The sequence below is a fragment of the Emys orbicularis genome, chromosome 8, assembly GCF_028017835.1.
Source record: "Emys orbicularis isolate rEmyOrb1 chromosome 8, rEmyOrb1.hap1, whole genome shotgun sequence".
Taxonomy (NCBI): domain Eukaryota; kingdom Metazoa; phylum Chordata; order Testudines; family Emydidae; genus Emys; species Emys orbicularis.
This window is the reverse complement of record NC_088690.1, coordinates 113,276,914-113,304,720: the sequence shown is the minus strand read 5'-3', so window position 1 is coordinate 113,304,720 and position 27,807 is coordinate 113,276,914. Positions and strand designations below refer to the sequence as shown.

General features: G+C 63.6%; 1 protein-coding gene across 1 annotated transcript; it reads right to left on the bottom strand.

Moving 5' to 3' along the window:
- Positions 1-298: 298 nt before the first annotated feature.
- Positions 299-26,340, bottom strand: FAM193B (family with sequence similarity 193 member B). The gene is made up of 10 exons (XM_065409797.1): positions 26,176-26,340; positions 13,217-13,456; positions 11,535-11,760; positions 10,981-11,190; positions 9,055-9,424; positions 8,033-8,228; positions 7,396-7,632; positions 5,725-6,742; positions 5,253-5,328; positions 299-395 (listed from the first exon to the last, which is right to left on the bottom strand). Exons 1-10 carry the CDS (start codon positions 26,338-26,340, stop codon positions 299-301), a joined length of 2,835 nt encoding a protein of 944 aa, XP_065265869.1.
- Between the last annotated feature and the right edge of the window lie 1,467 nt (positions 26,341-27,807).

The window sequence follows — 27,807 nt, the reverse complement described above, 5'->3', positions numbered from 1 at the left end:
GCACATCACCAACGGAGTGCTGGGAGAAGAGAAAATCCCGTAGAGGGACCAGGTGGGGGGGGAGGGGGCTGCCTAAGCCGGGGAGTCCCCTGCCCCCCCGCCCGAGAGCTGTGACTGGCTGGGGAGGTGCAGGTGTGACAGGCCCAGGGGGAAGGGGTTCCACATTCACAGGAAGAGGAACCCACAGAGAAAACAAAAGGGGCCCCCCAGCAGGGGGAGGGGCACAGTGAGGCGAGTGTCTGTGGGTGCTGAGGGGCGGCACAGGGCCCCTCGCACGCACTGGGGCTCCCCCCACACCTCACTGAGCTGCACTCGAAGTGGTTTTCTTCAGGGTGAAGTTGGTCCAGTTCACGGCCACTTTCTGCCGAGTTTGCTTAGCAGAATCCAGACAGAACCTGGGGAGGGGGAAGAGAGAATCAGGGAAAGAGCAGAGACAGTAACCGCTCCCTGCCCCCCACAGGGCCAGTGCCCAACACATCCACACAACCCCCCCCACCCCAAGCCAGGGCTTCTACCCTCCCCACCCTAGCCAGAGCAGGCAAGGTCCCATGGAAGAAAAATCAAGGGATAAAAGAGCCCAGGAGAAGAGGCAGTTTCTCAAAGAGACCATATTAAAAGTACAACTGCCAACTATCCCGAGCGAAGGAGAGTCAGGAAGAACGGGTCAGAGGCCACAAGGAGCCCTTTAATGACCTGAAAATCAAAAAGGAAACATACAAAAGAACAGCACGAGCAGGCAGCGACAAAATCAGTTACACCTGGCAAGGGACAGACAAGACATAAGAGGCTCTATAAATACATTGGGGCAAGAGAAAGATGAAGGAAAGCATAGATCCTCTCCTGCGGAAGGAGGGGGGGGGGGGGGATGAGCTCAGAACTGATGACTTCAAGGGGTGGAGGTGTTTACTGCCTGCTTTGCTTCCGTCTTCATTAAAAAGGTTAATGATGACCAGACACTCGACACAATGAACACAGCAAGGGGGCAGAACACAAGCTCAGATAGGGAAAGAACAGGTTAGAGAATATTTAGACAAGCTGAACGTATTTGAGTCAGCAGGGCCTGGGGAAATTCACCCCAGGTTTCTTTAGGAACAAGTGTACGGATAAAGCCTTTTCTTGTAACCATATGGTCAGGCCTAAGGCCTTTGTCTGCAGCCAGATTAAGAGAGCAGCAGCCATGAGCTAAGAAGCAGGAAATCACATCCTCACATTCCATCTACATTACATTAAAACAAGGTCATATCCGGCTGTTTAGGAGGAGACCCGGTCCTAATGGCCCCCACCATCACCAGATAAATAACAGATCTTAAGATGGTTAAAGAAAACTTAGTTTGATAGCATCTGCCTGGCAAGAAACCACTTATTATAGAATCATAGAAAATCAGGGCTGGAAAGGACCTCAGGAGGTCATCTACTCCAACCCCCTGCTCAAAGCAGGACCAATCCCCAACTAAATCATCCCAGCCAGGGCTCTGTCAAGCCTGACCTTAAAAACCTCTAAGGAAGGAGATTCTACCACCTCCCTAGGTAACCCATTCCAGTGCTTCACCACCCTCCTAGTGAAATAGTGTTTCCTAATATCCAACCTAGACCTCCCCCACTGCAACTTGAGACCATTGCTCCTTGTTCTGTCATCTACCACCACTAAGAACAGCCGAGCTCCATCCTCTTTGGAACCCCCCTTCAGGTAGTTGAAAGCAGGTATCAAATCCCCCCTCATTCTTCTCTTCTGCAGACTAAATAAGCCCAGTCCCCTCAGCCTCTCCTTATAAGTCATGTGCTCCAGCCCCCTAATAATTTTCGTTGCCCTCCGCTGGACTCTCTCCAATTTATCAACATCCGGGGGGAGGGATAGCTCAGTGGTTTGAGCATTGGCCTGCTAAACCCAGGGTTGTGAGCTCAATCCTTGAGGGGGCCACTTAGGGATCTGGGGCAAAATCAGTACTTGGTCCTGCTAGTGAAGGCAGGGGGCTGGACTCAATGACCTTTCAAGGTCCCTTCCAGTTCTAGGAGATGGGATATCTCCATTAAAAAAAAAAAAAAAAAAAAATTGGGGGGAGGGATAGCTCAGTGGTTTGAGCATTGGCCTGCTAAACCCAGGGTTGTGAGTTCAATCCTTAAGGGGGCCATTTAGGGATCTAGGGGCAAAAATCTGTCTGGGGATTGGTCCTGCTTTGAGCAGGGGGTTGGACTAGATGACCTCCTGAGGTCCCTTCTAACCCTGATATTCTATGATTACTTCTTGTAGTGTGGGGCCCAAAACTGGACACGGTACTCCAGATGAGGCCTCACCAATGTCGAATAGAGGGGAATGATCACGTCCTTCGATCTGCTGGCAATGTTCCTACTTATACAGCCCAAAATGCCATTAGCCTTCTTGGCAACAAGGGCACACTGTCGACTCATATCCAGCTTCTCGTCCACTGTAACCCTTAGGTCCTTTTCTGCAGAACTGCTGCCTAGCCATTCGGTCCCTAGTCTGTAGCAGTGCATGGGATTCTCCTGTCCTAAGTGCAGGACTCTGCACTTGTCCTTGTTGAACCTCATCAGGTTTCTTTTGGCCCAATCCTCTAATTTGTCTAGGTCCCTCTGTATCCTATCCCTACCCTCCAGCGTATCTACCACGCCTCCCAGTTTAGTGTCATCTGCAAACTTGCTGAGGGTGCAATCCACACCATCCTCCAGATCAGTAATGAAGATATTGAACAAAACCGGCCCCAGGACCGACCCTTGGGGCACTCCGCTTGATACCGGCTGCCAACTAGACATGGAGCCATTGATCACTATCCGTTGAGCCCAACGATCTAGCCAGCTTTCTATTCACCTTATAGTCCATTCATCCAGCCCATACTTCTTAAACTTGCTGGCAAGAATACTGTGGGAGACCGTATCAAAAGCTTTGCTAAAGTCAAGGAATAATACATCCACTGCTTTCCCCTCATCCACAGAGCCAGTTATCTCATCATAGAAGGCAATTAGGTTAGTCAGGCACGACTTCCCCTTGGTGAATCCATGCTGACTGTTCCTGATCACCTTCCTCTCCTCTAGGTGCTTCAGAATTGATTCCTTGAGGACCTGCTCCATGATTTTTCCAGGGACTGAGGTGAGGCTGACTGGCCTGTAGTTCCCCGGATCCTCCTTATCAATAGTTGTGGTTGTGAAATCCTCATTTCTTTATGGTCCCCATTTCCCTATGGTTTGTCTGTATGATCTGTCTGGTTCTTTGATTGTTTCTGTCTGTTACGTAATTAATTTTGCCAGGTGTAAATTCATGAAGGTGGTGGGGTAGGATTGGTTAGAGAATTTTGTTACAGTGTTAGGATTGGTTAGCAAAATTTTAGTAAAATGATTGGTGAAGGTACAGCTAAGCAGGACTCAGGTTTCACTATGTAAACTGGGGTCCAAAAGGAAGTTTTTGGGAACCAACTCCAGGACCCAGCCCCACGATCGGAGCTGCCAGACCTCAACACTCTGCCAATGACACCGTGCAGAAACTGGAATCCCCCAGATGGGTCTGATCCTGATCCTGACTGGCCACCAAGAAAAGTTCCTCTCTCTTATTGGGAGTGGTGAGCACTGTGTGTGTAGCGTGTGCCGTCTGCTTTGGTGATTGTTAATAAATAGAGGTTAAGTAGGATATTACTGTGTGAGGCTCTTTCACTGGTAAAAGACCCTGTAAACCCGAAAAAGATTAAGCCCTGAGCCCACAGGGAAAGGGTGTTTGCCCAGAGCCCACGGAGGGGTAAAGTTCAGTGCCTTGCGCCTGGAGCCCTAGGAACTGGGCAGAGGTGCGATGTCCTAGAGTGTTCAAATGACAGAGACTTTTGTGCGGGTAACACTAGCCTGAGCCATCTTGGAAACAAGCAATTACTGTATCTTCAGGAATACGTGGAGGCCAGGTGAGGGCCCAGAGAACTGGAGATGAGCAAACACAGCACCTCTCTTCCAAAAAGGGAACACAGAGGCCCTGGGAAAGTACAGACCACTCAGCCAAACTTCAATTCCTGGAAGGTATTAGAACAAATTACTAAACAATCCATTTGGGAGCACCTAGAGGATAACAAGTTATAAGGAACAGCCAGTGTGGATTTGTCGAGAACAAATCATGTCAATCCAACCTCATCTTCTTCTTTGACAGGGTCACTAGCCTAGCGGATGGGGGGAAGCCGTAGACGTGATACCTTGATTTTAGCAAGGCTTGTCACACAGTCCCACATGACATTCTCATGAGCAAACTAGGGCAATGCGGGCTAGAAGGTGGGTGCACAACTGGCTGAAAGACTGGACTCAAAGAGGAGTTATCAACGATTTGCTGTGAAACTGGGAGGGCGTCTCTAGTGGGGTCCTGTGTGGGTCAGCCCTGGGTCCGGCACTATTCATTATTTTCATTCATGACTTGGATAACAGAGTGGAGAGTATGCACATAAAATGTGTGGTTGACACCAAGCTGGGAGGGGTTGCAAGCACTTTGGAGGACAGGATTTGAATTCACAACGCCCTTACAAATTAGGAATTGGTCTGAAATCACAAGGTGAAATTCACTAAAGACAAGTGCAAAGTACTTCACTTAGGAAGGAAAAATCAAACGCCCAGCTACAAAGCGGGGAATAACTGGCTACACAGTAGTGCTGCTGACAAGGATCTGCAGGCTATAGTGGACGTGGTTGCGAAAAAGGCTCCCATCCTCCTGGGGGTGTATTAACAGGAGTGTCGTACGTAAGCCAAGGGAGGTAACTGTCCCGCTCTACTGAGCACTGGGGAGGCCCCAGCTGGAGTGCGGTGTCCAGTTCTGGGTGCCGCACGTTAGGGAAGATGTGGATCAATAGGAGGGAGTCCAGCTGAGAGCAACAAAAATGATCAAAAGTTTATAAACCCTGCCCTGTGAGGAACGGTTAAAACACTGGGCGTGTTTAGTCTGGAGAAGAGACGACGAGGGGCGGGGGACTGATACTAAGAGGGGGCTATTACAAAGCGGATGGGGCTCAGTTGGTCTCCATGTCCACTGACGGTAGGAAGGGAGACCGGGGTTAGCTCTTAGGAGACTCCTGAGTACGCCTACACTGTGAGAAAAGGCCTGCAGCACGGCACAGCTGACTCAGCCTCCCAGGCTAGTGTAGGCGGCCGGGCTTGGGCTGGAGCCTGGCCTCTGGGACCCTCCTCCCACATGGAGTCCCAGGGGGCAGGAATGCCCCTCCCCCAACGGGGTGACACCCCCAGCCCCACTCTCCCAGAGAGCTGCAGGCTGGTCTCACCTCTTGAAGTACTCTACTTCTCGGTCCGTCTCGTCCATCTCGACCCCATCCATGTCTTTGGGCAGGAACACGTCATCTAGCAAAGCAGCGGCACATGGTCAGCAAAGGCTCCAGGCGCCAAGGACGCCCCCCTCAGCACCAGGGGCCCGCGCTGCCGCCTGGCACAGCCTACTTGGAGCAAAGAGCAATGGACAGACACCATGGGGGGCAGGGCAGGGGGAGAGGGGGGCAGAGCCAGGGTACATCACCGCTGACCCGTCTCCACTACAGCCCTATGGTGACACAGCTCCGTGGCTCGGGGGGTGTGGCGCAGCCACACTGACCTGACCCCCCCCCCCCCCCGCCCCCATGTGCTGAGTCAACAAGAGAGCTTCGCCCTCACCACAGCGCTCAGCAGCGCAGCGACGCAGGACGACAAGCCGGAGCTGGGACAAGGTCACTGCTGAGCAGAGGGACCGCACAGGGGACTCACCGATGGACGTGTTGGATTTCTCCATCCTGCTCCTGCTCTTCCTGCTCTTGCCCTTGGGCTGGGGGGAGCTGCCCAGGGTGGCGGGGTGGGGGGGCTGCCGGTCCCCAGCAGCAGGGGGAGGTGACTGCATCAGCTCCGGTTGCTCTGCTTTGCCCTCGCCCCTCCGGCCTTTCCACTCGCTGCTCCTCTCCTTCTCGGGCCTGGAACTGCTGCAGCCCCAGCCCTGCCCCTTGGCGCTCTCCGCTGGCTCCACACAGCCACTCCCCCTCCGCAGCGTGGGCACTCCTCCAGGCTTCGAAGGGTGCTTGGCTCCCAGCACCAGCCCCTTCGAGCTGGGACTCTCCAGCCCGGCCTGGGCGCTGGGCACCGCGGTGCCTTCCCCCTTCTTCGCCTGGCAGCTCTGTCGCTTGTTCTTCCTCGGCCTGCCCCCCACCGGGGCCTGCTCCTGCTGCTCCGGGCCCTTGGCCGGTGCCACCTCCTTGCACTCCAAGCCGGGCCCGCCGCTCTCCTGGGCACAGTCTGTCGGCTGGGGGGACTGGACCCAGATCATCCGGGAGAGATTGGGAACCGCGCTCAGGCGCTTCACCACCCCGTTCTCGGCCTGCGGCGGCCCCTCCCCGGGGCCCTCTCCCCAGCGGGGGCCCAGCTCGCTCCGCAGAAGCATGTGGTTCTTGGGGGAGCCCAGGCTCAGAGGGGAGAGATCCAGGTCGATCTCCTGAAGGCCCGAGGAGCCGTTGAGGTGGGACAGCAGAGTCTTCTGCTCCAACACGGCCGCCTTCTTGGGGAAGTCAGCGACGTCCAGGTTGAGGTCGTAGACGCTGAAGCTGGCACGGATGGAGTCCTTAATGGTGTTCTTGATCTCCTGCAGCCGGCTGCTGAGGAAGCTGTTCACCCGCTCCAGCTCCAGCTGGGGCCACTCCAGGAGCTTCTCCTCCGCCAGCTCCCTGTCCTGGCCAGCCAGAGGGCCGCGCGCCACCCGCTTCTGGGCCTCCGCCTCCAGCTGGGCTTTCTCCTTCTCCTGGAACAGGCAAGGTGGTGGGCCAAGGTCAGATGTTCTCAGGGGGCGGGAGAGATGCCCAGCGGGCTGGCACGCCCCGGGCCTGGGGCGGCAAACCCAAGCACTGCTGCGCAGCCCAGCTCAGCCTGTAGCAAGCACAGCTGGGGCCCCGTATGCCCTGCTCCGGCACGGCCGCCCACCAGCTCAGGCCTGGGGGAGACTGTTACCGGCTGGCACAGGCTGCACCACGTCTGCACCGCAGCACCCAGCCACAGGCCAGTGGCTGATTCCCAGCTCCCAGAACAAGGGGGGCCCTGGCCCGCAGCGGGACCCGGCACATGCTGGGGAGACCCCACGTGGGAGAGGTGCCCAGGGCCCTACAAAGAGCCAGAGCAGTTCCCGACAGGCCCCTGGGGAGGGCGCTGAGCACAGGGAAAGCTTCTGGGGGGAGGAGGGCAGAGCCCCATGGGGGTGCTACCCAGTTCCAGCCTCCCAGTTAGGGTGGGTGGGGCTGGGCCTCAAGGCCTTTCCCAGCTCTGGCGTCTGGCGAACCCTCTGGTGCTATTCCAGGGGCTCGGGGCCAGGGCCTTACCAAGGGAAGACGGGACCCGAGGCGGCTCTGAACCCCGCTGGGCCAGGTCTGGAACAGCACATTCCCCTCCCCCCATCCTCACCTTCTTCTTCTGCTTGTGCCGGGCCCGCTTGGCGGCCTTGGCGCTGTTCAGGGGCTTGGGCTCCGAGCTGTTGATGTAGTCCAGGAGCTCATCCACGTCCCGGTGATCCACGGCTGGCTCCCCCGAGCTGCTGCTGTGGCCCACCTTCTGTGGCAGCTCCTCCTTCCTCTTGGTGAGACGGGAGCGCAGCTTCTCCCGGATCTCGGCATAGTTCCGGCTCGTGGGGGCCGCAGGGGGCTGCAGAGAGAGCTTGGGCTGCTACTGTCCTGCCCGGCACAGATGGACGCTGTTCCCCAGCCCCTTCCCACCCTCTGCTTATGGGGCTGCCCCACCCACAGCTGAAGGCAACATGGTTCCTAGTCTGCCAAGGAGAGCTGCCAGGCTGAGACAGAGGGGCCCTGGGGGCTGGGACTGAGAGGTGCAGGGGCAGGGACAGCGTCAGATGGAGATGAACTGGCTGCTGCCGGGTGGCTCTCCAGGGTTGGACTAGCAGAGGGGGGCTGTCAGGCCTGTGGGGGACACGTGCCCACAGCCCAGCCGCCAGGTGCCTGTGCTCTCGGCACGGCAGTCTCCCGAGCGCCCGTCTCAGCAGGAGCTCGGCCCATGGCCAGCAAGCCCAGCGCAATGGCTCACTTACCGCGTTGTGGCCGAAGAACTCACAGTAGCAGCAGTCACAGAATTTCCCGTCTTTCTGGTTGGTGGAGGAGGAGGTGCAGGAGCTGCGCTCGGAGCTGCTGTCCTCATCCTCCCCGAGCCCCTCGTCCGCCTCGCACGACTGTGGCGGGTGGCAGCTGGTACCATTGGGGAACTTGTGTCCTTTGCACACGGGGTCCCTGGGGGAAGGGAGGAAGGAAGGTAGCGGGAAGGCAGATCCAGGGCAGTGAGGCACTGGGGGCTGCAGCCGAGCCAGACTCAGACAGTGCTGCCAAAAGGAGCAGGCCCCTCCCACGTCCCAGAACTGCGTGGGGGCGCCTTGCGGGGGAGGGAAGGTCCCAGGGCAGGCGGCCCACACCCCCCAGGCGTTCTACTGGCACTGACTGGCTTGTTTAATCGGCTGGGAAGAGACCCCTGCGCTGCTCCCTGGGACCCCAAGCCCTTTGGCAGGGCAAAGGCTCACCAGGAAGGCATGCCAGGAAACCAGACCCGGAGTCGGGGGGGTGCAGCTAGAGCACAGCTGCCTGCACTACACGCCCCACCCACCATGGACCCCACCCCCACGCTCTCTGCTGCCCCTCCCCAGGTGGGCTGGGGCTCCCTGCCGACAGCCATCCCCAGGGAAGAACCCAATGCTCCAGCCCACTGCAAGGGGCCAGGGCAGGCGGCTGCAAACAGCTAGTCCTTGGGCTCCTGGCCCTGCCCGTGACAGGCCTAGGTCTCTGAGCCGAGGGGGGTGAGTTCCCGAACTGCAGGAGAAACGGGCAGCGAAGGCTGCGTCCGCCTCGCAGACAGAACTGTCAGGGCCGGAGAGGCCCTGGAGCCTCAGGGCTGTGCGGTGCTGGAGTCAGACCATCTCTGTGAGGAGCCCTTCTGCCCCCCGAGGGCTGGTCCCTTGGGATGGGGACGTGGCAACTGGAGCCTGGCAGGGCCCCTGGCTCATGCTAGCGCCCCCAGAACACCAGGGGCATTGCACCAGCCACAGGCAGGCAGAGACCCTCTCACCTGTTAGTGCTGGGCATCTGGTGCGGGGCAGCTGGTGGCACCAGGGAGCCGCTGCAGTGCCCATTGCAGGGGTGGGCACAGCCTGAAAGCGGAGGTGGCATCTTCAGAAGCGGCACGTTGGCGGGGGGCAGGTGAGGGCTCTTGCAGGAGGCCTGGCCGTGCGAGAGGGTGCCAGCAGGAGGGGACTCGGCAGCGGCTGTGTGGGGGCTGGGTGCAGGGACCGGCGCTGCCTGCGGTGAGGTGTTCGGGTGGGCGGGTGACTGCTTGGTGGAGATCAGCGCCGGTGGCTGGGAGGGGAGCCCAGTGGGGCTGTTGGGAGGAGCGGCGAGGTCCGGGTGCCGGTGATGGTCCAAGGAGTGGAAGGCCTCACCTGCAGACAGGCAGGATGAGAGACGGGTCAAGCACGTACCCAGCGGCACCAGCCTGTCCCAGCCCAGCATGCAGGCAGGGGAGCGCCCATGCGCACGCAGAGCCCAGCAGGACCCCAGGTTCTGCTCACCCCCAGCACAGGAGCAGAAAGAACAGGGGCTTCCTCCCCGAGGGCTTCCACCATCCCTGGCCCTCGAGCACATGGCCCATGCTCTGACCCTGGCCCAGCACGCTGGGCTGCAGAGGGCCCTCCTGCGTCCTCACTGCTGCCAGGACTGGGCAACAAATTGGCAGATGGAATTCAATGTTGATAAATGCAAAGTAATGCACATTGGAAAACATAATCCCAACTATACATATAAAATGCTGGGGTCTAAATTGGCTGTTACCACTCAAGAAAAAGACCTTGGAGTCATTGTGGAGAGTTCTCTGAAAACATCCACTCAATGTGCAGTGGCAGTCAAAAAAGCGAACAGAATGTTGGGAATCATTAGGAAAGGGATAGATGGTAAGACAGAAAATATCATGTTGCCTCTATATAAATCCATGGTATGCTCACATCCTGAACACTGCATGCAGATGTGATCGCCCCATCTCAAAGAATATATATTGGAAATGGAAAAGGTTCCAAAAAGGGCAACAAAAATGATTAGGAGGATGGAACGGCTGCCGTATGAGAAGAGATTAAGAAGACTGGGACTTTTCAGCTTGGAAAAGAGACGACTAAGGGGAGATATGGTAGAGGTCTATAAAATCATGAGTGGTGTGGAGAAAGTAAATAAGGAAGTGTTATTTACTTCTTCTCATAACACAAGGACTAGGGGTCACCAAATTAAATTAATAGGCAGCAGGTTTAAAACAAACAAAAGGAAGTATTTTTTCACACAACACAGTCAACCTGTGGAACTCCTTGCCAGAGGAGGTTGTGAAGGCCAAGTCTATAACAGGGTTCAAAAAAGAACTAGATAAGTTCATGGAGGATAGGTCCATCAATGGCTATTAGCCAGGATGGACAAGGATGGTGTCCCTAACCTCTGTTTGCCAGAAGCTGGGAATGGGCGACAGGGGATGGATCACTTGATGATTCGCTGTTCTGTTTATTCCCTCTGGGGCACCTGGCATTGGCCACTGTCGGAAGACAGGAGACTGGGCTAGATGGACCTTTGGTCTGACCCAGTCTGGCCACGCTTATGACTGCTCCCTGCTGGCAAGAGGATCCCAAGGGGACTTTCTCAGCCCAGTGAGCTCCTCCTAGCCACAGGCAGAGGACACAGCTGCATCTGCACACGCAGCTGGCTGGGGAGGGGCCTGGCCCAGCAGCTTCCACACTCTGCAGGGACTCTTCATCCTCCAGCAGTGAGAAAGGGCCCTGCTCGGGCAGGGCCTTGGGCCTGCCATGCTCTTCTCCCCCTCCACGGGCAACCTGAGAGCCCCTGGGAGAAGGGCTTTACCGCCGTCTGGCTGGGGAGAGCAGGCGGGGGGTGGGGGCTGGGAGGGGCAGTGCCAAGGAGCCCCAAGCCACGGCGCAGCTGCCCCGCCCCTGCCATGCGTACACACCTGGCGGGGTGGGCCTGCGGCACATGCTCTTGAACTGCTTGGGAAGCGTCTTACAGAAGTCGAGTGAGGTAGGCAGAGGCAAACCGGGGGCAGCCCCGCTGGAAGCTGTAGGGACGGCGTGGCTGTAGGGACAGGCCTTGAGCCCGGGCGCCGCAGCAGGAGCCTGGCCGATGCACTCCGGAGCCAGCGGGAGGCTGGGGTGCTTGTCACCTGAAACGGAGTCAGCGCTGGAAACGGCTTCTCCTGTGCGGAGCCCGGCCTGGGCCAGCACTGGAGACTCCGGGACGGCTCCGGAGCAGAGCGCACATCGCTCCCCCCAATACCCGACTGGCAGTGGCTGCAGCCTTGGGGTGCAGCAAGGGAGGATACAGCCCCCCGTGTACCCTGGGCACCAAGGCCATGTGCTCCCTTTTCCCCAGGGGACCCCAGGGGTTCTGCTCTCTAAGGCAGGGCCCCTGGAGGCCAGCCAGCATGGCACTTCACTCAGGCCTGGATCCAGAGATGGCCACTAGCCAGGCTGGGACCCGTGTGGCCCTGGGCTGGCCTGGACTCACCTAGTGCAGCAGGGGGCCCCCCTAAGGGGCTGCCCTGCGTGGCTCCGTTGGCATGCTGGGAATTCCAGAGGCCCGACAGTTTGTGAGCAGACAGGAAGGAGCTGGGATCCCAGTCCCCGGAGTTCCCGTGGCACGAGGAGGAGGAAGAGGATGATGATGAGGAAGATGAGGAGTGGGAGCCACCCCCACAAGACTGGGACTTGCAGGACGTGTGCGATAACGAGACCTGGGAAGAAACTCACAGTGTGAAGCAGCAGGAGACTGAGGAGATGAATCCCCAAACGCTCTGGTTCTAGTCTGGGCTCCCCCGGGCCAGGCCAAGTCCCAACACGCCCCCACCTGTCTTCGCTCACGCAGGGCTCCCTGCTGGGCCTCCACCAGCCAGGGCCGAGCCTGGGCAAGGGGGGCCCATCCTGTGTCTCCCCCACTCTGCCACCTTGGTCCCCACGTCAGCCTTCAGCGAGAGCAGATCCACGCTACACGTTTGCAGCAGCAGCGCGGCTGGCATGTCGCTCTGAGAGCTCTCCCATTGGTTGCGGGAGCCGTGCCGGAGGCGACGCTCTCCTGCCGACGTAGCGCTGTGCAGCGCGACTCCGTCGCTCGGGGGCTGGATTATCCACCCCCCTGGGCGACGCAGTTATACTGACGTAACTCTCTGATGTAGAGCAGAGCAAGGTCTGGCCCAGACCAGCCAGCTGCACCAGCCGACCGACTGGGTGCCTTTAACCAAGTGCTTCTGTCACTCTTCACCCAGCACAAGAGTGTCCCTGGCGGGGCGTGCGCAGGTGTGAATCCCGGTGATGGAGGCCAGGGCTGCCCAGACCTCAAGTTCCATCGGCCTCGTTTACCAAGGGAAGCGTTAGGGGTGACTAAGTCTCAGCCTGTAAGTGCCTACCCGGAGACCAGACATTTGCTAGTGGGCCCCTCGCTCAGGCAGGGGCAGGTCTAACCCAATCCAAGGGCTGGATGTTGACACTAGACCCATTCAGACTGGAAATAAGGGCCCGTTTTTAATGATGAGAGTAACTGACCATTGGAACAACTTACCAAAGGCTGCGGCAGAGTCTCTGGCCATTCTAAATCCAGCCGGGAGGTCTGCCTAGCAGATCTGCTGTAGGGAGGGTCTGGGGGCAGCTCTCTGGCCTGCGCTGTACCGGGGGTCAGACCAGCTGACCATAATGGTTTCCGTTGGCCTGATGCTGCCAATCCCTGACTGATGGACCCAGAACCAGGCCTAGAGGGGGCAGCTCTGGTGAGGAGCTGGGCCTGCCAAGCCAAGGCACATCCGAGGGTCTGCGGGAGCAGCGAGCCAGTCTTCCCAGCCAGGAGAGGCACGGTGGGGGGGGCGCGGAGGGGCAGGGGCATAAGTCAGTGGCACACTTACTCTTCCAGCTCTGGCCATACCGTGCCGGGGCCCCTCATGTGCAGCTCTCACGCAATCCTGAACCACCAAATGCCTGCCCTCCCCACCGGCACTACCGGAGCTCCCCCGCTAGGAGAAACCCAGGAGTCAGGTACGTGTACGGGCACTCAGCAAGGGCCAGGGGGGGTGCCAGGCTCTGGGGGACCTACAGCAGCCATTGCTGCCACATGGCAATTAGTACCGACTGCTCAGCAGGACCCCCTGCCTTGAGGGGAGCCATGGCCCTAACCAGCATGGCCAGAGGACAGCCGCTGCCTACCGCCAAGGCCTGCTCCTGGACAGCCCGCCTCTCCTCCTCCTCCACACTCTTCCTGCAGCTCTGGCAGATCCACAGCGGCATTTCTCCCAGCAGGTTTTGCACGAGCGTTGGCACGAAGTCTGGAGGCAGCCTCTCGCCCGGGGAGACCAGCCCGTTGTGAGATGGGCCTCCCCAGTCTTTGCGCTCTCGGTGGCATAGCAAGCAACACGTCTGCACGGACTGGTTGGTAGTGGGCAGCACCTGCAGCAGGACACACAGGCGGCGAGTCACTCACAGCTGGGCACAAAGCAGGCGTTTGTGCAGGAGGAGGACGGGCCCCGAGGGCCAGCAGGCTGGACCATGCAGCACCTCTGCGAGCCGTGCCCACGGGACGCTGCTCTCCCACTCTGGCACCCCTCACAGATGGAGTGGGGCAGCAGCCTTCGGCATTTAGGGGCTCCCAGGAGTCTGTCATGGCCAGGGCCAGCCCCTTCCCAAAAGCTCCCCTCTTCGGCTCGGGCCCAGATGCGCCGGCAGCGCTGAGCGAGAAGAGCTGAGCAGAAGGGGTGACCCTGGGAATACCCATGGGCACGGAGAGGAGACCAACTGGGGTAGGCAGCCAATACCCTGCTTTATAGACACCCCGTCCCCCTGCCCACACCCCTGTTCCCTCCCCAGCTCTTTGTTTGGGACGGACGGAGGAGCAGGTGTGGCAGGAGCCAGGCCCTCACTGCTCTTTGCATTCTGCCCCGCAGTCCCACCCAGGGCCGGGGCCTCCTGCCTGCACCCACGGCTACTTTAGAGACCCCCCACCAGCCGTGGAGAGCAGAGCGCAGAGCTGGGGAGGGGTCCCCCACTGTCTGCCGCTGCAGCGGGGCCAGGACAATGAGCCACGTGGTTAACTGCCGCTGCAAAGCAGATGGCGCCTCACACTCAAGGTGAAGAAAAGGGGGCACTGAGAGGGGCCGGGCTTCTCCTGCGGGGAAGGAGAGAGGCAGGCAGGCTCCTAGCTCACCCTGTGCCTCTCGGGGGGGGAGCGGGGGGAAGCAAGTGGGGAAAAAGGAGCCCCCCAGGGCAGTGCCAGGCTCCGCCAATGTCATGGCCCCGGGGGGAGCAGGCAGGCAGGGGGCACCTGACAGGAAGGTGAGCAGCAGAGGACATGGGCCGGCGGGAGGGTTGGCTGCCAGCAGAGATGCAAGTCGACGCAGGCTCCGGTGTGCCCTGCCATTGTGTCCCTTGGCGGGACCCCCCAGGGAGGGAGCTAGCGTATTGGGGTGAAGGATGTTCCCCAAGCCCCCTCGTTCCTGGGCGCAGATGCCAGCCAAGGACAGGGCTTCCGGCCACCTGCTCTGCCCGCGAGCGCGGAAACCAGCCAGACGCAGACACAGAACAAAAGCGCTGGAGCTCCTGCTCTGGCGGGGGCGGGGCGCCTCGAGGAGACTGTCAGCTCCGGGCAGGCTGCTGGGGGCTGCGACAGACCCAGCATGGGGGGGGTTCTAAAGAGGCCGGGGAAGGGGCTGAGCTGGGCTTTCCCTCTCTGCGCTCGCTAATGACAGCTGCACGTCACCCCATGGGCATCTGCTGGAGAGGGACTGAAACCTCACCCGACCTCCGCCAGCTGCTGAGTCTCCGTGTGTGGTGCGGACAAGGCCTGCCAGGTTCTGACCCATCCCCGGGTGCTCTGTTCAGCCTAGGAAGCACCCCAAACCTCCGAGCTCCCCGCTTTCTCAGGAGACTATCCCAGAACTCCAAAGACACTTCCCCCGCTGAGCAGCCCCATCACCCCTAGTTCCCTCGGATCACCCCCCACAGGTGTGCCCCCGGCGCTACCGACGGCCCTTCACACTCCGTCCCTCCCGCCCCCCCGAATTCATTCCAGTCTGTCAATGTTTGGAGTGTCAGAGAGCCCATCAGCTGATCCGGGGTCCAAGTCCTCTCCCCCCAGAGCAGCACAGAAAGGGACCATCCCTCCCTGCTCTGCAACACTTCTGGGGATACAGCCCAGAATCTCCATGTGTCCAGCAGCCATCGTGCACGACCCACTCAGCGCCCTGGGCCCGTCTAGCACCCGCCCTCCATGGACACTGTACAGCCCTCGCACCTCCTGACGCACCGTCAGCCGTTCACCACCCTGCCGGCTCGGAGAGGAGAAGCGACTCGGCCACACGCACAGAGCCAGGCACTGCAGAGCCGGGGTCGCTGATGGCTTCCCCCCTCACAGCACCCCAGGTTTCCTACAGACATGAGCTTGCATTTCCCCAGCTCGGTAGCAATCTGCTGCCTCCATTGGTGTGTACAACTCCTCACAATTTATCCTCAGCTGAATATCTCCCGTGTGGTGGTACCCAGTGCTCCCCTGCTTTGCACCAGGCCCACGCAGCCGGCCCCCTCCTACACCCCAGAGTCCAGTCACAAACCCGGCAGGTTCCATACACCCCCCAAGGGAGGGAGTTATTGACAAGAGTCCCCCTGCAATAATGGGGCAAACCCAGACAGGACACAGGCCAAACACAACAAACAAGGGGCAGCCCCCTGCCCTGGTCAGCCCCTTCATACAGCCTCAGCTCCACCTCCCGGGCAGGCCTCACACCCAACAGCAAGCCCAGAGGCCTACTGCACATGCTCACTAGGACCCCAGCAGCTTCAAGAGGGAGCCTGTCCCAGCCCTCCAGGACCAGAGGAAGGCTGTGCTGTGGGTAGGCCGGCAGGCTCTGCTCTGCAGCCGGCCGGTGAAGTCCCTGACCACTGTGCTGCGGGATGGCTTCTCCATGAACCTACTCGTTCGTGTGGTGCTGTGTGACGGGTACCTGGGGGAGCAGGGACAGGTGGGTCTGCGGTTCGGTGCTGGGGGGAGCTGAGGAGACCTGGGTTCAGTCCCCTGCTCTGCCCCAGGGCTCTCACAGGACCTTGAGCAAGTCCCTGAAGGGACCTCAGCAGTGCAAGGCTGAGTGCTGGGGCCCCGATCCACCAGGAGGTCCCAGGAACGTTCCTGCGCTGTGCGCTTCCCGCGCAGTGACTGGAGAGAGACAGGCCGTAAGCCAGCCCATGAGGCGGGGAGCCGCTAGTCCCTTGGAGACTGACAAGAGGGGGGTGCTAAGCCTGCCTCCTCTGAAGACAGGTGCCTAAGTCTGGGCGGCAGGGAGGTGCCCATCTCTGCTCAGCGCCCCACACTGGGAACCCGCCGCCTTAGGCACCCAAGGCTTTTCCTGTGGTGCCTCCTGGCTCCATGCAGAACGGCTGGAGGCACCCACAGTTACGCCTCGTAGCCCGGTGGTTGGAGCACTGCTGAAGTGTTTATCCCAGGCCCGGGGCCCGGCAGAGTGAGAGTAACTCTTTTGGTAATGGTCAGGCACCCCCTGGGGGTGGGAGACCCTGGGTCCAGGCCCCCGAGCAATGCTCTCAGTTTATACAAGACAGCCTGCGGGAGCCCCGCCTGGACTCTCCCAAAGCCCCCCAGGCAGAGCACTCGCCCGGGGAGTGGAGACCCCTGTTCAAATCCTGCCGGGGGGGGGGGGGGGGGGATTGAACCGGCATCTCCCACATCCCAAGGAATGTTCTAATCACGTCCCCCAGCTGGACTCTGCATGGGACCCGACCCAGCCGGCCGGCTCAGGCTGCTTCCTGGATCGGCCCTGCATGTGCCGTAGGTGGCCCAACGCCTGCTTTCCCTGCTCTGTGATTCGCACCGGGGCCGAGGCGGGAGACGGGCCTCTGGACACCTAGCGGGAAGAGGCAGGCGCATGCTCGGAACAAACGCCTGCTCCAAGGGAACGTTCAGGCTGAGAACTCCGGCGCCCACAGGGCTCAGCGGGGATTCTGGAGCTCTCGCTGGAGCCCAAACTGGGACTTCGGTGCCTAAGGATGGGGTCTGGGCACCTTCATGGGTCAGGGCCTTGGGCTCTCTGTGTGTCAGATCCCCATCTACACAATGGGGCTAGCACCCATGGCCTCCCTACGGGGGCGGACGTTACTGGGAGGTGTCCAACAACGGTAACGGAGTCAAATGGAGCCTTCGGCCAGACGGGCCCTGCGGAACCGGAGGGGCCCTGCCGAGGGCTGGGCTTTCGTAGGCTCCCCAAATAACTGCTCAAATATTGACCACCTGATATAAAAAATGGTCATTTAAAAGCACTAACGTATCAGAACGGTAACAGATGAGTGAGGCGTTATGGTCTCCAGCAGACTTGGCCTTCGAGAGGGGCCTAATTACAAAAAAGCCACCTAACAACCGCCAGTATTCTAATTCAGAACAACGAGAGCTAGGCTGAACTGAAGTTCTCAGTGAGGACAGAGTGCACCGTGGTGCGATCCCCCAGGGACCTGTCCTCTCTGCTGGGCCACCCTTCCTGGAACAGCTGACCCCTTCAGAGCGCGGACAAACACCCCTTCCCATGGCAGGCTCCTGGGCACTCCATCCCTGCCAGGGCTTTCCTTCCACCAACAGCTAGGACGCGGCCCGACACGCGCCCGGGGCAGGGGCAGGGACGGGACAAGGCCCTACATGGGCAGGGGGTGGGACGCGGCCCGACACGGGGCAGGGGCAGGGACGGGACAAGGCCCTACATGGGCAGGGGGCGGGACGCGGCCCGACACGCGCCCGGGGCAGGGGCGGGACAAGGCCCTACATGGGCAGGGGGCGGGACGCGGCCTGACACGGGGCAGGGGCAGGGACGGGACAAGGCCCTACATGGGCAGGGGGCGGGACGCGGCCTGACACGGGGCAGGGGCAGGGGCAGGGACGGGACAAGGCCCTACATGGGCAGGGGGCGGGACGCGGCCCGACACGGGGCAGGGGCAGGGACGGGACAAGGCCCTACATGGGCAGGGGGCGGGACGCGGCCCGACACGCGCCCGGGGCAGGGGCAGGGACGGGACAAGGCCCTACATGGGCAGGGGGCGGGACGCGGCCTGACACGCGCCCGGGGCAGGGGCAGGGACGGGACAAGGCCCTACATGGGCAGGGGGCGGGACGCGGCCTGACACGGGGCAGGGGCAGGGACGGGACAAGGCCCTACATGGGCAGGGGGCGGGACGCGGCCTGACACGGGGCAGGGGCAGGGACGGGACAAGGCCCTACATGGGCAGGGGGCGGGACGCGGCCTGACACGGGGCAGGGGCAGGGGCAGGGACGGGACAAGGCCCTACATGGGCAGGGGGTGGGACGCGGCCTGACACGGGGCAGGGGCAGGGACGGGACAAGGCCCTACATGGGCAGGGGGCGGGACGCGGCCTGACACGGGGCAGGGGCAGGGGCAGGGACGGGACAAGGCCCTACATGGGCAGGGGGCGGGACGCGGCCTGACACGGGGCAGGGGCAGGGGCAGGGACGGGACAAGGCCCTACATGGGCAGGGGGCGGGACGCGGCCTGACACGGGGCAGGGGCAGGGGCAGGGAGGGGACAAGGCCCTACATGGGCAGGGGGCGGGACGCGGCCTGACACGGGGCAGGGGCAGGGGCAGGGACGGGACAAGGCCCTACATGGGCAGGGGGCGGGACGCGGCCTGACACGGGGCAGGGGCAGGGGCAGGGACGGGACAAGGCCCTACATGGGCAGGGGGCGGGACGCGGCCTGACACGGGGCAGGGGCAGGGACGGGACAAGGCCCTACATGGGCAGGGGGCGGGACGCGGCCTGACACGGGGCAGGGGCAGGGACGGGACAAGGCCCTACATGGGCAGGGGGCGGGACGCGGCCTGACACGGGGCAGGGGCAGGGACGGGACAAGGCCTTACATGGGCAGGGGGTGGGACGCGGCCTGACACGGGGCAGGGGCAGGGACGGGACAAGGCCCTACATGGGCAGGGGGCGGGACGCGGCCTGACACGCGCCCGGGGCAGGGGCAGGGCCGGGACAAGGCCCTACATGGGCAGGGGGTGGGACGCGGCCTGACACGGGGCAGGGGCAGGGGCAGGGACGGGACAAGGCCCTACATGGGCAGGGGGCGGGACGCGGCCTGACACGGGGCAGGGGCAGGGGCAGGGGCAGGGACGGGACAAGGCCCTACATGGGCAGGGGGCGGGACGCGGCCTGACACGGGGCAGGGGCAGGGGCAGGGACGGGACAAGGCCCTACATGGGCAGGGGGCGGGACGCGGCCTGACACGGGGCAGGGGCAGGGGCAGGGGCAGGGAGGGGACAAGGCCCTACATGGGCAGGGGGCGGGACGCGGCCTGACACGGGGCAGGGGCAGGGGGCAGGGACGGGACAAGGCCCTACATGGGCAGGGGGTGGGACGCGGCCTGACACGGGGCAGGGGCAGGGGCAGGGACGGGACAAGGCCCTACATGGGCAGGGGGTGGGACGCGGCCTGACACGGGGCAGGGGCAGGGGGCGTTGGCTAAGCTGGGACTAGGGTCAGGACGCCTGGACTCTGCCACCAGCCTGTCCACAGGCAAGTCATGTCATTGCTGCCTTGGCCAACTGGCAGCGTCTCAATGCTCGGCCTACCCAGGGTCTCGTGATATCTGCCTAAGTCACGCAGGGCTGCCCTCAACCAAAAACCCGAGCAGTGGCATGAGACCGTGGGGTTGTGCCTCTCCCACCCGGGCGGGGAAGGGGCAGAAGGCTGGCTCCCCACACTCAGGGGCTAGGAGTGGTAAACAGGCAGACCGCATCTTCGCACATGTATTTAAGACTGAGTTTTGACTTGGATGATCCTCCAGGCACTGGGGAGCAAGTGGCTCCCCCACACGCTGAGAATCAGCGAGTGGTGTGAGCCCGGGGGGCTGATTTTCTTGTCATCCCACCGTGCAGGGGGCTGACTCTTGGTGAACACGCACTGCTGGCCCTGCACCAATATCAAGTGGGGAGAATCCCCCAGCCTGGGGCCGAGGGAGCTGCCAGCTCCCCTCAGACACTGCCTCTCCCTCCCAGCATGGATAAAACCTGGCTTTCACAGCATCCCTCCAGCCCAGCCCAGCGTCGCTAGCTCGTCTGCCCTCCACACCCGTCAGCCGAGCGTTTCCAGCCCAGCGAGAGTCAGGCAGGTGCGCTGTCCGGGCTTCACATGGCCACGCAAGGTGGGGACGCTGGAGTCTGTCTGTGGCTGGAGGTGCTAGGGCAGCTGGAACACCAAGCCCTGCCCCACTGATCCTCAGGGATGCAGAATGCAGGCGGACAGGAAGGAACCAGAGCGTCTGTAGCTTCAAAGAGCTGCTGGCCCTGACACCTGGGAACTTGCCTGGCCCAGCTGCCAGCCCTCCCGCCCAGTGTCCTGGGAGAGTGGCAAAGGGACAGAGACCCAAGCCGGGCCATGCTGTCAGCTGCAATAGGACCTAGAGAAGCTAGACACGGGCAGGGAGGGGAACATCTCTTGGCTCTGGAGAGACTACACCTGTGTACAGCCCTGGGCATCCCGGCGCCGAGCGGGGCTCACAACTGTGACCACAGAGAGGGGCAGGAGAAGGACCCTAATACATGGTCACAAGGCTAAGCAGCCCAGAGGATCAGCAAGTCCAGGTGCAGCCGGCTAGCGTCGCTGCCTGCCCACAAGCAGCCATGGCTCAGCGTGAGGAGCAGAGAGCCAGCCACATGACGCACTCGTATTGGGGTATGCCCGCCGGGAGCCCCAGTCACGCAGCAGGGCCCCACTGTGCTAGCGCTGTCTGCCCCAGAACACAGAGCTCGCAGTCCGCGTGTAATGGCCGTTCCCCTGCTGGGCTCTGGGCTCCACTGCTCTGCCCACCTGAGGCCAGATTTGATCCCTGTCTGGCTGTTCTCCACAGAACACCATCCCTGGGCTGGCCGGCAAAGCCAGGCCCTCCTCTGTTTGAACCCCAGCTGGCTGCAGACTGGTCTCCTACTGGGTCATCCTACCCGTGCAGCTCCCTTACAATGGCCTTCTGCCCCTCTGCGGTGTGCTCGGCTTACTGACATGCTCCGCTCCCAACGCCGGGGCACGTGGGAACCTAGTCTGGACGCTCCTCTGGGCAGGGATCCGGGGTTAGCCGCTTGGGGAGGCATCTACAGCACCTCATGAAAATACAAAGTGCCAGGTGCCCCCCCGGAGACAGCAGTCTTCCCCTCCGCCAGCGCTGCGCCTCGCCTGACCCCACACACTTCCAGTTCTCCTTGCAGTGAACTCAGAGCTGGAGAAAGGCGCCCCTGAGCCACACGCGGAACAGGCCCAGCCCAGAGGGCAACGTGAGCTTCCTGAACGGACTGAGCCCCCTGGCCCGCCGGAGCCCAGCTGGGGAGAAAGGTGCCGGTTCCCAGGACATCTCTGCTGAGACGGCCAGGTAGTGCCAGACGCGAGGCTGGTATGTTCTACTACCCACCAACTCCTTCCCCCCTTTGCCCGACATCTTCGGAACGGCGACTACTTGCCATAGCTTGATCCAGCGGGCCTGGGACTGCTGTCACCCAGGAAAAGCTCCCTGTGCCCTGCAGCCAGCCGGCCCAGGAATCCCCTCCAAAGGCAGCAGGCAAATCATGTCCTGCACAGAGACGAGCTTGGCGTTCCAGCTGCCCTAGCGCCTCCAGCCACGGACAGGCTCCAGCGTCCCCACCTTGCGCAGCCACGTGAAGCCCCGACTCTGCTCCTGCCTGACCCTCGCTGGGCTGGAAACGCTCGGCTGACGGCAGTGGAGGGCAGACGAGCCCTTTCCACAGGCCGCAGCCGCTGTGCACAGCCTGGCTTACCACAACCGTGAGCTAGCACAAAGCAGAGATCCCGGAGATCCGCCATCTCCATGCACAGGGGGGAGGTGCTGCCTACCCAGAGATGCGTCCAGCCTGGTCCAACATCCCACCTGGAAAGGAGCAGCAGGGCACAGCTCCCTGCCAGCTCCCCAGGAGCCTGCCTGTCTGTGACAGCTTCCAGCTCAGGCTGCACTCTGCTTGCAGCAAAGCTGCCGTCTCGTTACCCCATAATTCACTCGGGAGATTTCTGCAAATTCATCCCAATGCCACAGTTCATCTCAGCTGCTCCAGCTGGGGGCCCTGAATTCCTCCTGGAGAGGCCAGGGCAACAGTTTGCAGAGCCCAGCTTTCACGCACGCTAGCCTGCACATACTGCAGGACCCAGGCAGGTCGCTCTCTGCACCCCCCAGCCCAGCAGCACACTCCCTGCAGAGGCTTCCCCTCCTCTCCAGCAAGAGGCACAATGGTCTACAATTCCCAAAGCCCCCTCTGCTTTGAGGGGAAGTGGAGTTCTGCGCAGAGAAACCTTGTCCCGCCGGAGCCTGGGCTGCCCGGCAGCCTGCAGGAAGAGCCAGCCACTACAAGTGGGTCTGACACCCAGCCCCCCCAAACTGCCTACAGGACAGCAGGAAGAGGATGCTGCAATCATCTGGGACAGGACCTGAGCCCTCCTGGAGGGGTGTATGCTGCATGGCTCCAGCCCCCATCCCACTCCCAAAGGGAGCAGCCCCCGGGGAAAGCGGCCGGGGGTGAGTGTCTGCAGGATAGGCTGTGGCTGCTGGATTCGGGGGGGGGGGGGGGCAGGCGTGCTAGGTAGGGAAGGCGTGAGGTGGGTGCCGCATGCAGAGCAGACGGCTGACAGAGGAGCAGGCTAGGTGGTAAGGCCCCGGAGACAGGGCTAGGCGCGCATGGTTCTGCACCTAAGCAGGGAGGAAACAGAAAGGGTGATGCAGGGTGAAGGAAGGGGGTACCAAGCTCTATGTACAGAGACTTTGAGGGAGGGTTGGAGGAGGGAAAAAGGAGGGTGCTGCCTGCAGGGGGTGGGACACTGGTCTGGTCATGGGAACAGATGCAGGGGGTGCTGCATGCGGCGCTGGGGGGGGCGTGGGGGGCGTGTGCAGGGTGAGATCGGGGTAGGTGCTTCAGGTGGAAGGTGGGCGGGACCCGGGTGGGCGCAGCAGGCCTGGGATGGGTGCAGAGTCAGGTTGGCATGGCTACTACATGCAGAATGGGGCGCTAGAGGCAAGGGGTGGGTGCAGGGGGAGTACTGCGGGCCCAGGACAGGAATGGGATGGGTGCCGGTGTGGGGAGTGTGCAGAGGGCTGGGTGGGATTGGCAGGAGCACTTCAGGCGGGGGGGGGGGTGCAGGGAGGAATTGGGGTGGACACTAGGTGGAGGACAGGTGCGTGGGGATGGGGACAGGGGCGGATTGGGGTGGGAGCAGGAGTGGGGGGCTGGGAGATCGGGGGACAGCGGCGGAGGCAGGCGGGGGATACAGGGGCTGGGGTTGCAAGCAGGGGATTGGGAGTGCGGGCGGGGGATCAGGGGGCAGGAGCTGGGGGTTGGCTGCAGAGATGGCAGGTACAGGGGTTGGGGTTGCAGGCGAGGGATTGGGAGGTGGGTGGGGGGCAGCTGTACAGGAGCTGGGGAGTATAGTGGCAGGGGATTGAGGTGCAGGGACAGATGGGGTGTGCAGGAGCTGGGGCATTCATGTGATGGGGGCAGGGGATCAAGGGGCAGGGGACGCAGCAGTGGGGGATCGGGGTGCGGGGGACAGTAATGGGGGACCAGGTGGCACGAGTTGGCGGGCTGGGGGTTGGTTGCAGGCAGCGGAAATCAGGGTGCAGGGAGAGGGATGCGGGGAGCAGGGTAGCAGGGGGTACAGAGGAGGGGGAGTGGACGATGGGGGGGTGCAGGAGTTGGAGGGCAGGGTTTGGGGTGCAAGAGCTGGGAGTGGGTGCACTGATCGAGAGCAGGTGGGGATTGGGGGGCAGGAGCTGGGATGGGGGACAGGCCGGGGGATCAGGGTGCAGGCGGGGAGGGGGGCAGATATCAGGAGCTGGGGATGGGGGATCGGAGTGCAGGGGGCAGCCGAGGGATGGGGGGTGGAGGCAGGATTGGGGTGCAGGGGGGCAGGGATTCGGGGGGTAGGAGCTGGGGGGCAGGTGCAGGATCGGGGTGCAGGGGGAGGCAAGGGATGGGGCAGGGGCAGGATCGGGGTGCAGGGGGCAGGGGATCTGGGTGCAGGGGGCGGGAATCGGGGGCGACTGCAGGATCAGAGTGCGGGTGCAGGAATTGGGGTACAGGGGCAGGGATTGGGGTGCAGGGGGCTGCCGGGGGATGGGAGTGCAGGGGGCGGGGATCGGGGTTCAGGGGGCAGGCGGGTATTGGGGTTCAGGAGCAAGGATCGGGGTGCAGGGGGCCGGTGGGGGATGGAGGTTCAGGGGGCGGGGATCAGGCTGCAGGGGGCTGCCGGGGGATCGGGGTGCAGGGATTGGGGGGGCAGGAGCTGGGGGGGCAGGGATCAGGGTGCTGCCTGGGGATGGGGGGTGGGTGCAGAATCGGGGTGCAGGGGGCGGGGGCAGGTGCAAGATTGGGATGCAGGAGCTGGAGGGCAGGGATGGGTGCAGGATGGGGGGCGGGGATCGGGGGGCAGGGAGCTATCGGGAGATCGGGGTGCAGGTGCAGGGATCGGGGGTGCAGGAGCTGGGGAGCGGGTGCAGGATCGGGGGTGCAGGAGCTGGGGTGCAGGAGCGGGTGCAGGATCCGGGGATGGGGGGCGGGTGCAGGATCGGGGGTGCAGGAGCTGGGGGGCGGGGATCGGGGGATGGGGGGCGGGTGCAGGGATCGGGGGTGCAGGAGCTGGGGGGCGGAGATCGGGGGATGGGGGGCGGGTGCAGGGATCGGGGGTGCAGGAGCTGGGGGGCGGGTGCAGGATCGGGGGTGCAGGAGCTGGGGGGCGGAGATCGGGGGATGGGGGGCGGGTGCAGGGATCGGGGGTGCAGGAGCTGGGGGGCGGAGATCGGGGGATGGGGGGCGGGTGCAGGGGATCGGGGGTGCAGGAGCTGGGGGGCGGGTGCAGGATCGGGGGATGGGGGGCGGGTGCAGGGGATCGGGGGTGCAGGAGCTGGGGGGGCGGGTGCAGGATCGGGGGATGGGGGGCGGGTGCAGGGGATCGGGGGTGCAGGAGCTGGGGGGGCGGGTGCAGGAGCTGGGGGTGCAGGAGCTGGGGGGCGGGTGCAGGATCGGGGGTGCAGGAGCTGGGGGGCGGGGATCGGGGGATGGGGGGCGGGTGCAGGGGATCGGGGGTGCAGGAGCTGGGGGGCGGGTGCGGAGATCGGGGGTGCAGGAGCTGGGGGGCGGGTGCAGGATCGGGGGTGCAGGAGCTGGGGGGCGGAGATCGGGGGATGGGGGGCGGGTGCAGGGATCGGGGGTGCAGGAGCTGGGGGGCGGAGATCGGGGGATGGGGGGCGGGTGCAGGGGATCGGGGGTGCAGGAGCTGGGGGGCGGGTGCAGGATCGGGGGATGGGGGGCGGGTGCAGGGGATCGGGGGTGCAGGAGCTGGGGGGGCGGGTGCAGGATCGGGGGATGGGGGGCGGGTGCAGGGGATCGGGGGTGCAGGAGCTGGGGGGGCGGGTGCAGGAGCTGGGGGTGCAGGAGCTGGGGGGCGGGTGCAGGATCGGGGGTGCAGGAGCTGGGGGGCGGGGATCGGGGGATGGGGGGCGGGTGCAGGGGATCGGGGGTGCAGGAGCTGGGGGGCGGAGATCGGGGGATGGGGGGCGGGTGCAGGGGATCGGGGGTGCAGGAGCTGGGGGGCGGAGATCGGGGGATGGGGGGCGGGTGCAGGGATCGGGGGTGCAGGAGCTGGGGGGCGGGTGCAGGATCGGGGGATGGGGGGCGGGTGCAGGGGATCGGGGGTGCAGGAGCTGGGGGGCGGAGATCGGGGGATGGGGGGCGGGTGCAGGGATCGGGGGTGCAGGTGCTGGGGGGCGGAGATCGGGGGATGGGGGGCGGGTGCAGGGATCGGGGGTGCAGGAGCTGGGGGGCGGAGATCGGGGGATGGGGGGCGGGTGCAGGGGATCGGGGGTGCAGGAGCTGGGGGGCGGGTGCAGGATCGGGGGATGGGGGGCGGGTGCAGGGGATCGGGGGTGCAGGAGCTGGGGGTGCAGGAGCTGGGGGGCGGGTGCAGGATCGGGGGTGCAGGAGCTGGGGGGCGGAGATCGGGGGATGGGGGGCGGGTGCAGGGGATCGGGGGTGCAGGAGCTGGGGGGCGGAGATCGGGGGATGGGGGCGGGTGCGGGGGATCGGGGGGGCGGGGGGCTCTCGGGGGTGCCCGGTACCTGCGGGGCTCTGCCCGGCTCCGCGCTGCTGCCCGCCGCCGCCTCGGGGGGCTCCGCGGGGCCGGGCCCCGGGGGGGGCGCGGGCGGCCCGGGGGGGGCGGCTCCCCCCGCCCGCTCCCTGCGCGCCCCGGCCGCGGCCGCCGCCTTGTTCCGCCTGCGAGTCATGCCCGGCCCGCGCCGCCGCCGCTCCCGACAGGACAACAGCCAATATGGCGGCGCGGCCCGTCCGGCCCCTGCCCGGGGGCGGCCCGGCGCGGGGAAGCCGCCGCCGCCATCGCCGGAGCGGGCAGCGCCCGGCCAGCGCGCCCCCAGCGGGCGGAGGGGGAAGCGCGCCGGGGGCGGGGGGACTTGGCAGGAGGGGGGAGAGGCTAGGGCAGGAAAGGGGGGCAGGGGACAGGGGAGCCTGGCAGGGGGGAGGGAGGGAAGTTGGCAGGAAGGGGGGGGTCAGGGGACAGGGGAGCCTGGCAGGGGGAGGGAGGCTAGGGCAGAAAAGGGGGGCAGGGAACAGGGGAGCCTGGCAGGGGGAGGGAGGCTAGGGCAGAAAAGGGGGGCACGGAACAGGGGAGCCTGGCGGGGGGGAGGGAGGGAAGTTGGCAGGAGGGGGGGTCAGGGAACAGGGGAGCCTGGCAGGGGGGAGGGAGGGAAGTTGGCAGGAAGGGGGGGTCAGGGGACAGGGGAGCCTGGCAGGGGGGAGGGAGGGAAGTTGGCAGGAAGGGGGGGTCAGGGGACAGGGGAGCCTGGCAGGGGGAGGGAGGGAAGTTGGCAAGGGGGGGCTGGGAGGGGAGCCTGGCGGGGGGGAGGGATGGAAGTTGGCAGGAAGGGGGGGTCAGGGGACAGGGGAGCCTGGCAGGGGGAGGGAGGGAAGTTGGCAAGGGGGGGCTGGGAGGGGAGCCTGGCGGGGGGGAGGGATGGAAGTTGGCAGGAAGGGGGGGTCAGGGGACAGGGGAGCCTTGCAGGGGGAGGGAGGGAAGTTGGCAGGAAGGGGGGGTCAGGGGACAGGGGAGCCTGGCAGGGGGGAGGGAGGGAAGTTGGCAGGAAGGGGGGGCAGGGAACAGGGGAGCCTGGCAGGGGGAGGGAGGGAGGGAAGTTGGCAAGGGGGGGGGGTCAGGGAACAGGGGAGCCTGGCAGGGGGGAGGGATGGAAGTTGGCAAGAAGGGGGGGTCAGGGAACAGGGGAGCCTGGCAGGGGGGAGGGAGGGAAGTTGGCAGGAAGGGGGGGTCAGGGGACAGGGGAGCCTGGCAGGGGGAGGGAGGGAAGTTGGCAAGGGCGGGCTGGGAGGGGAGCCTGGCGGGGGGGAGGGATGGAAGTTGGCAGGAAGGGGGGGTCAGGGGACAGGGGAGCCTGGCAGGGGGAGGGAGGGAAGTTGGCAAGGGGGGGCTGGGAGGGGAGCCTGGCGGGGGGGAGGGATGGAAGTTGGCAGGAAGGGGGGGTCAGGGGACAGGGGAGCCTTGCAGGGGGAGGGAGGGAAGTTGGCAGGAAGGGGGGGTCAGGGGACAGGGGAGCCTGGCAGGGGGGAGGGAGGGAAGTTGGCAGGAAGGGGGGGCAGGGAACAGGGGAGCCTGGCAGGGGGAGGGAGGGAGGGAAGTTGGCAAGGGGGGGGGTCAGGGAACAGGGGAGCCTGGCAGGGGGGAG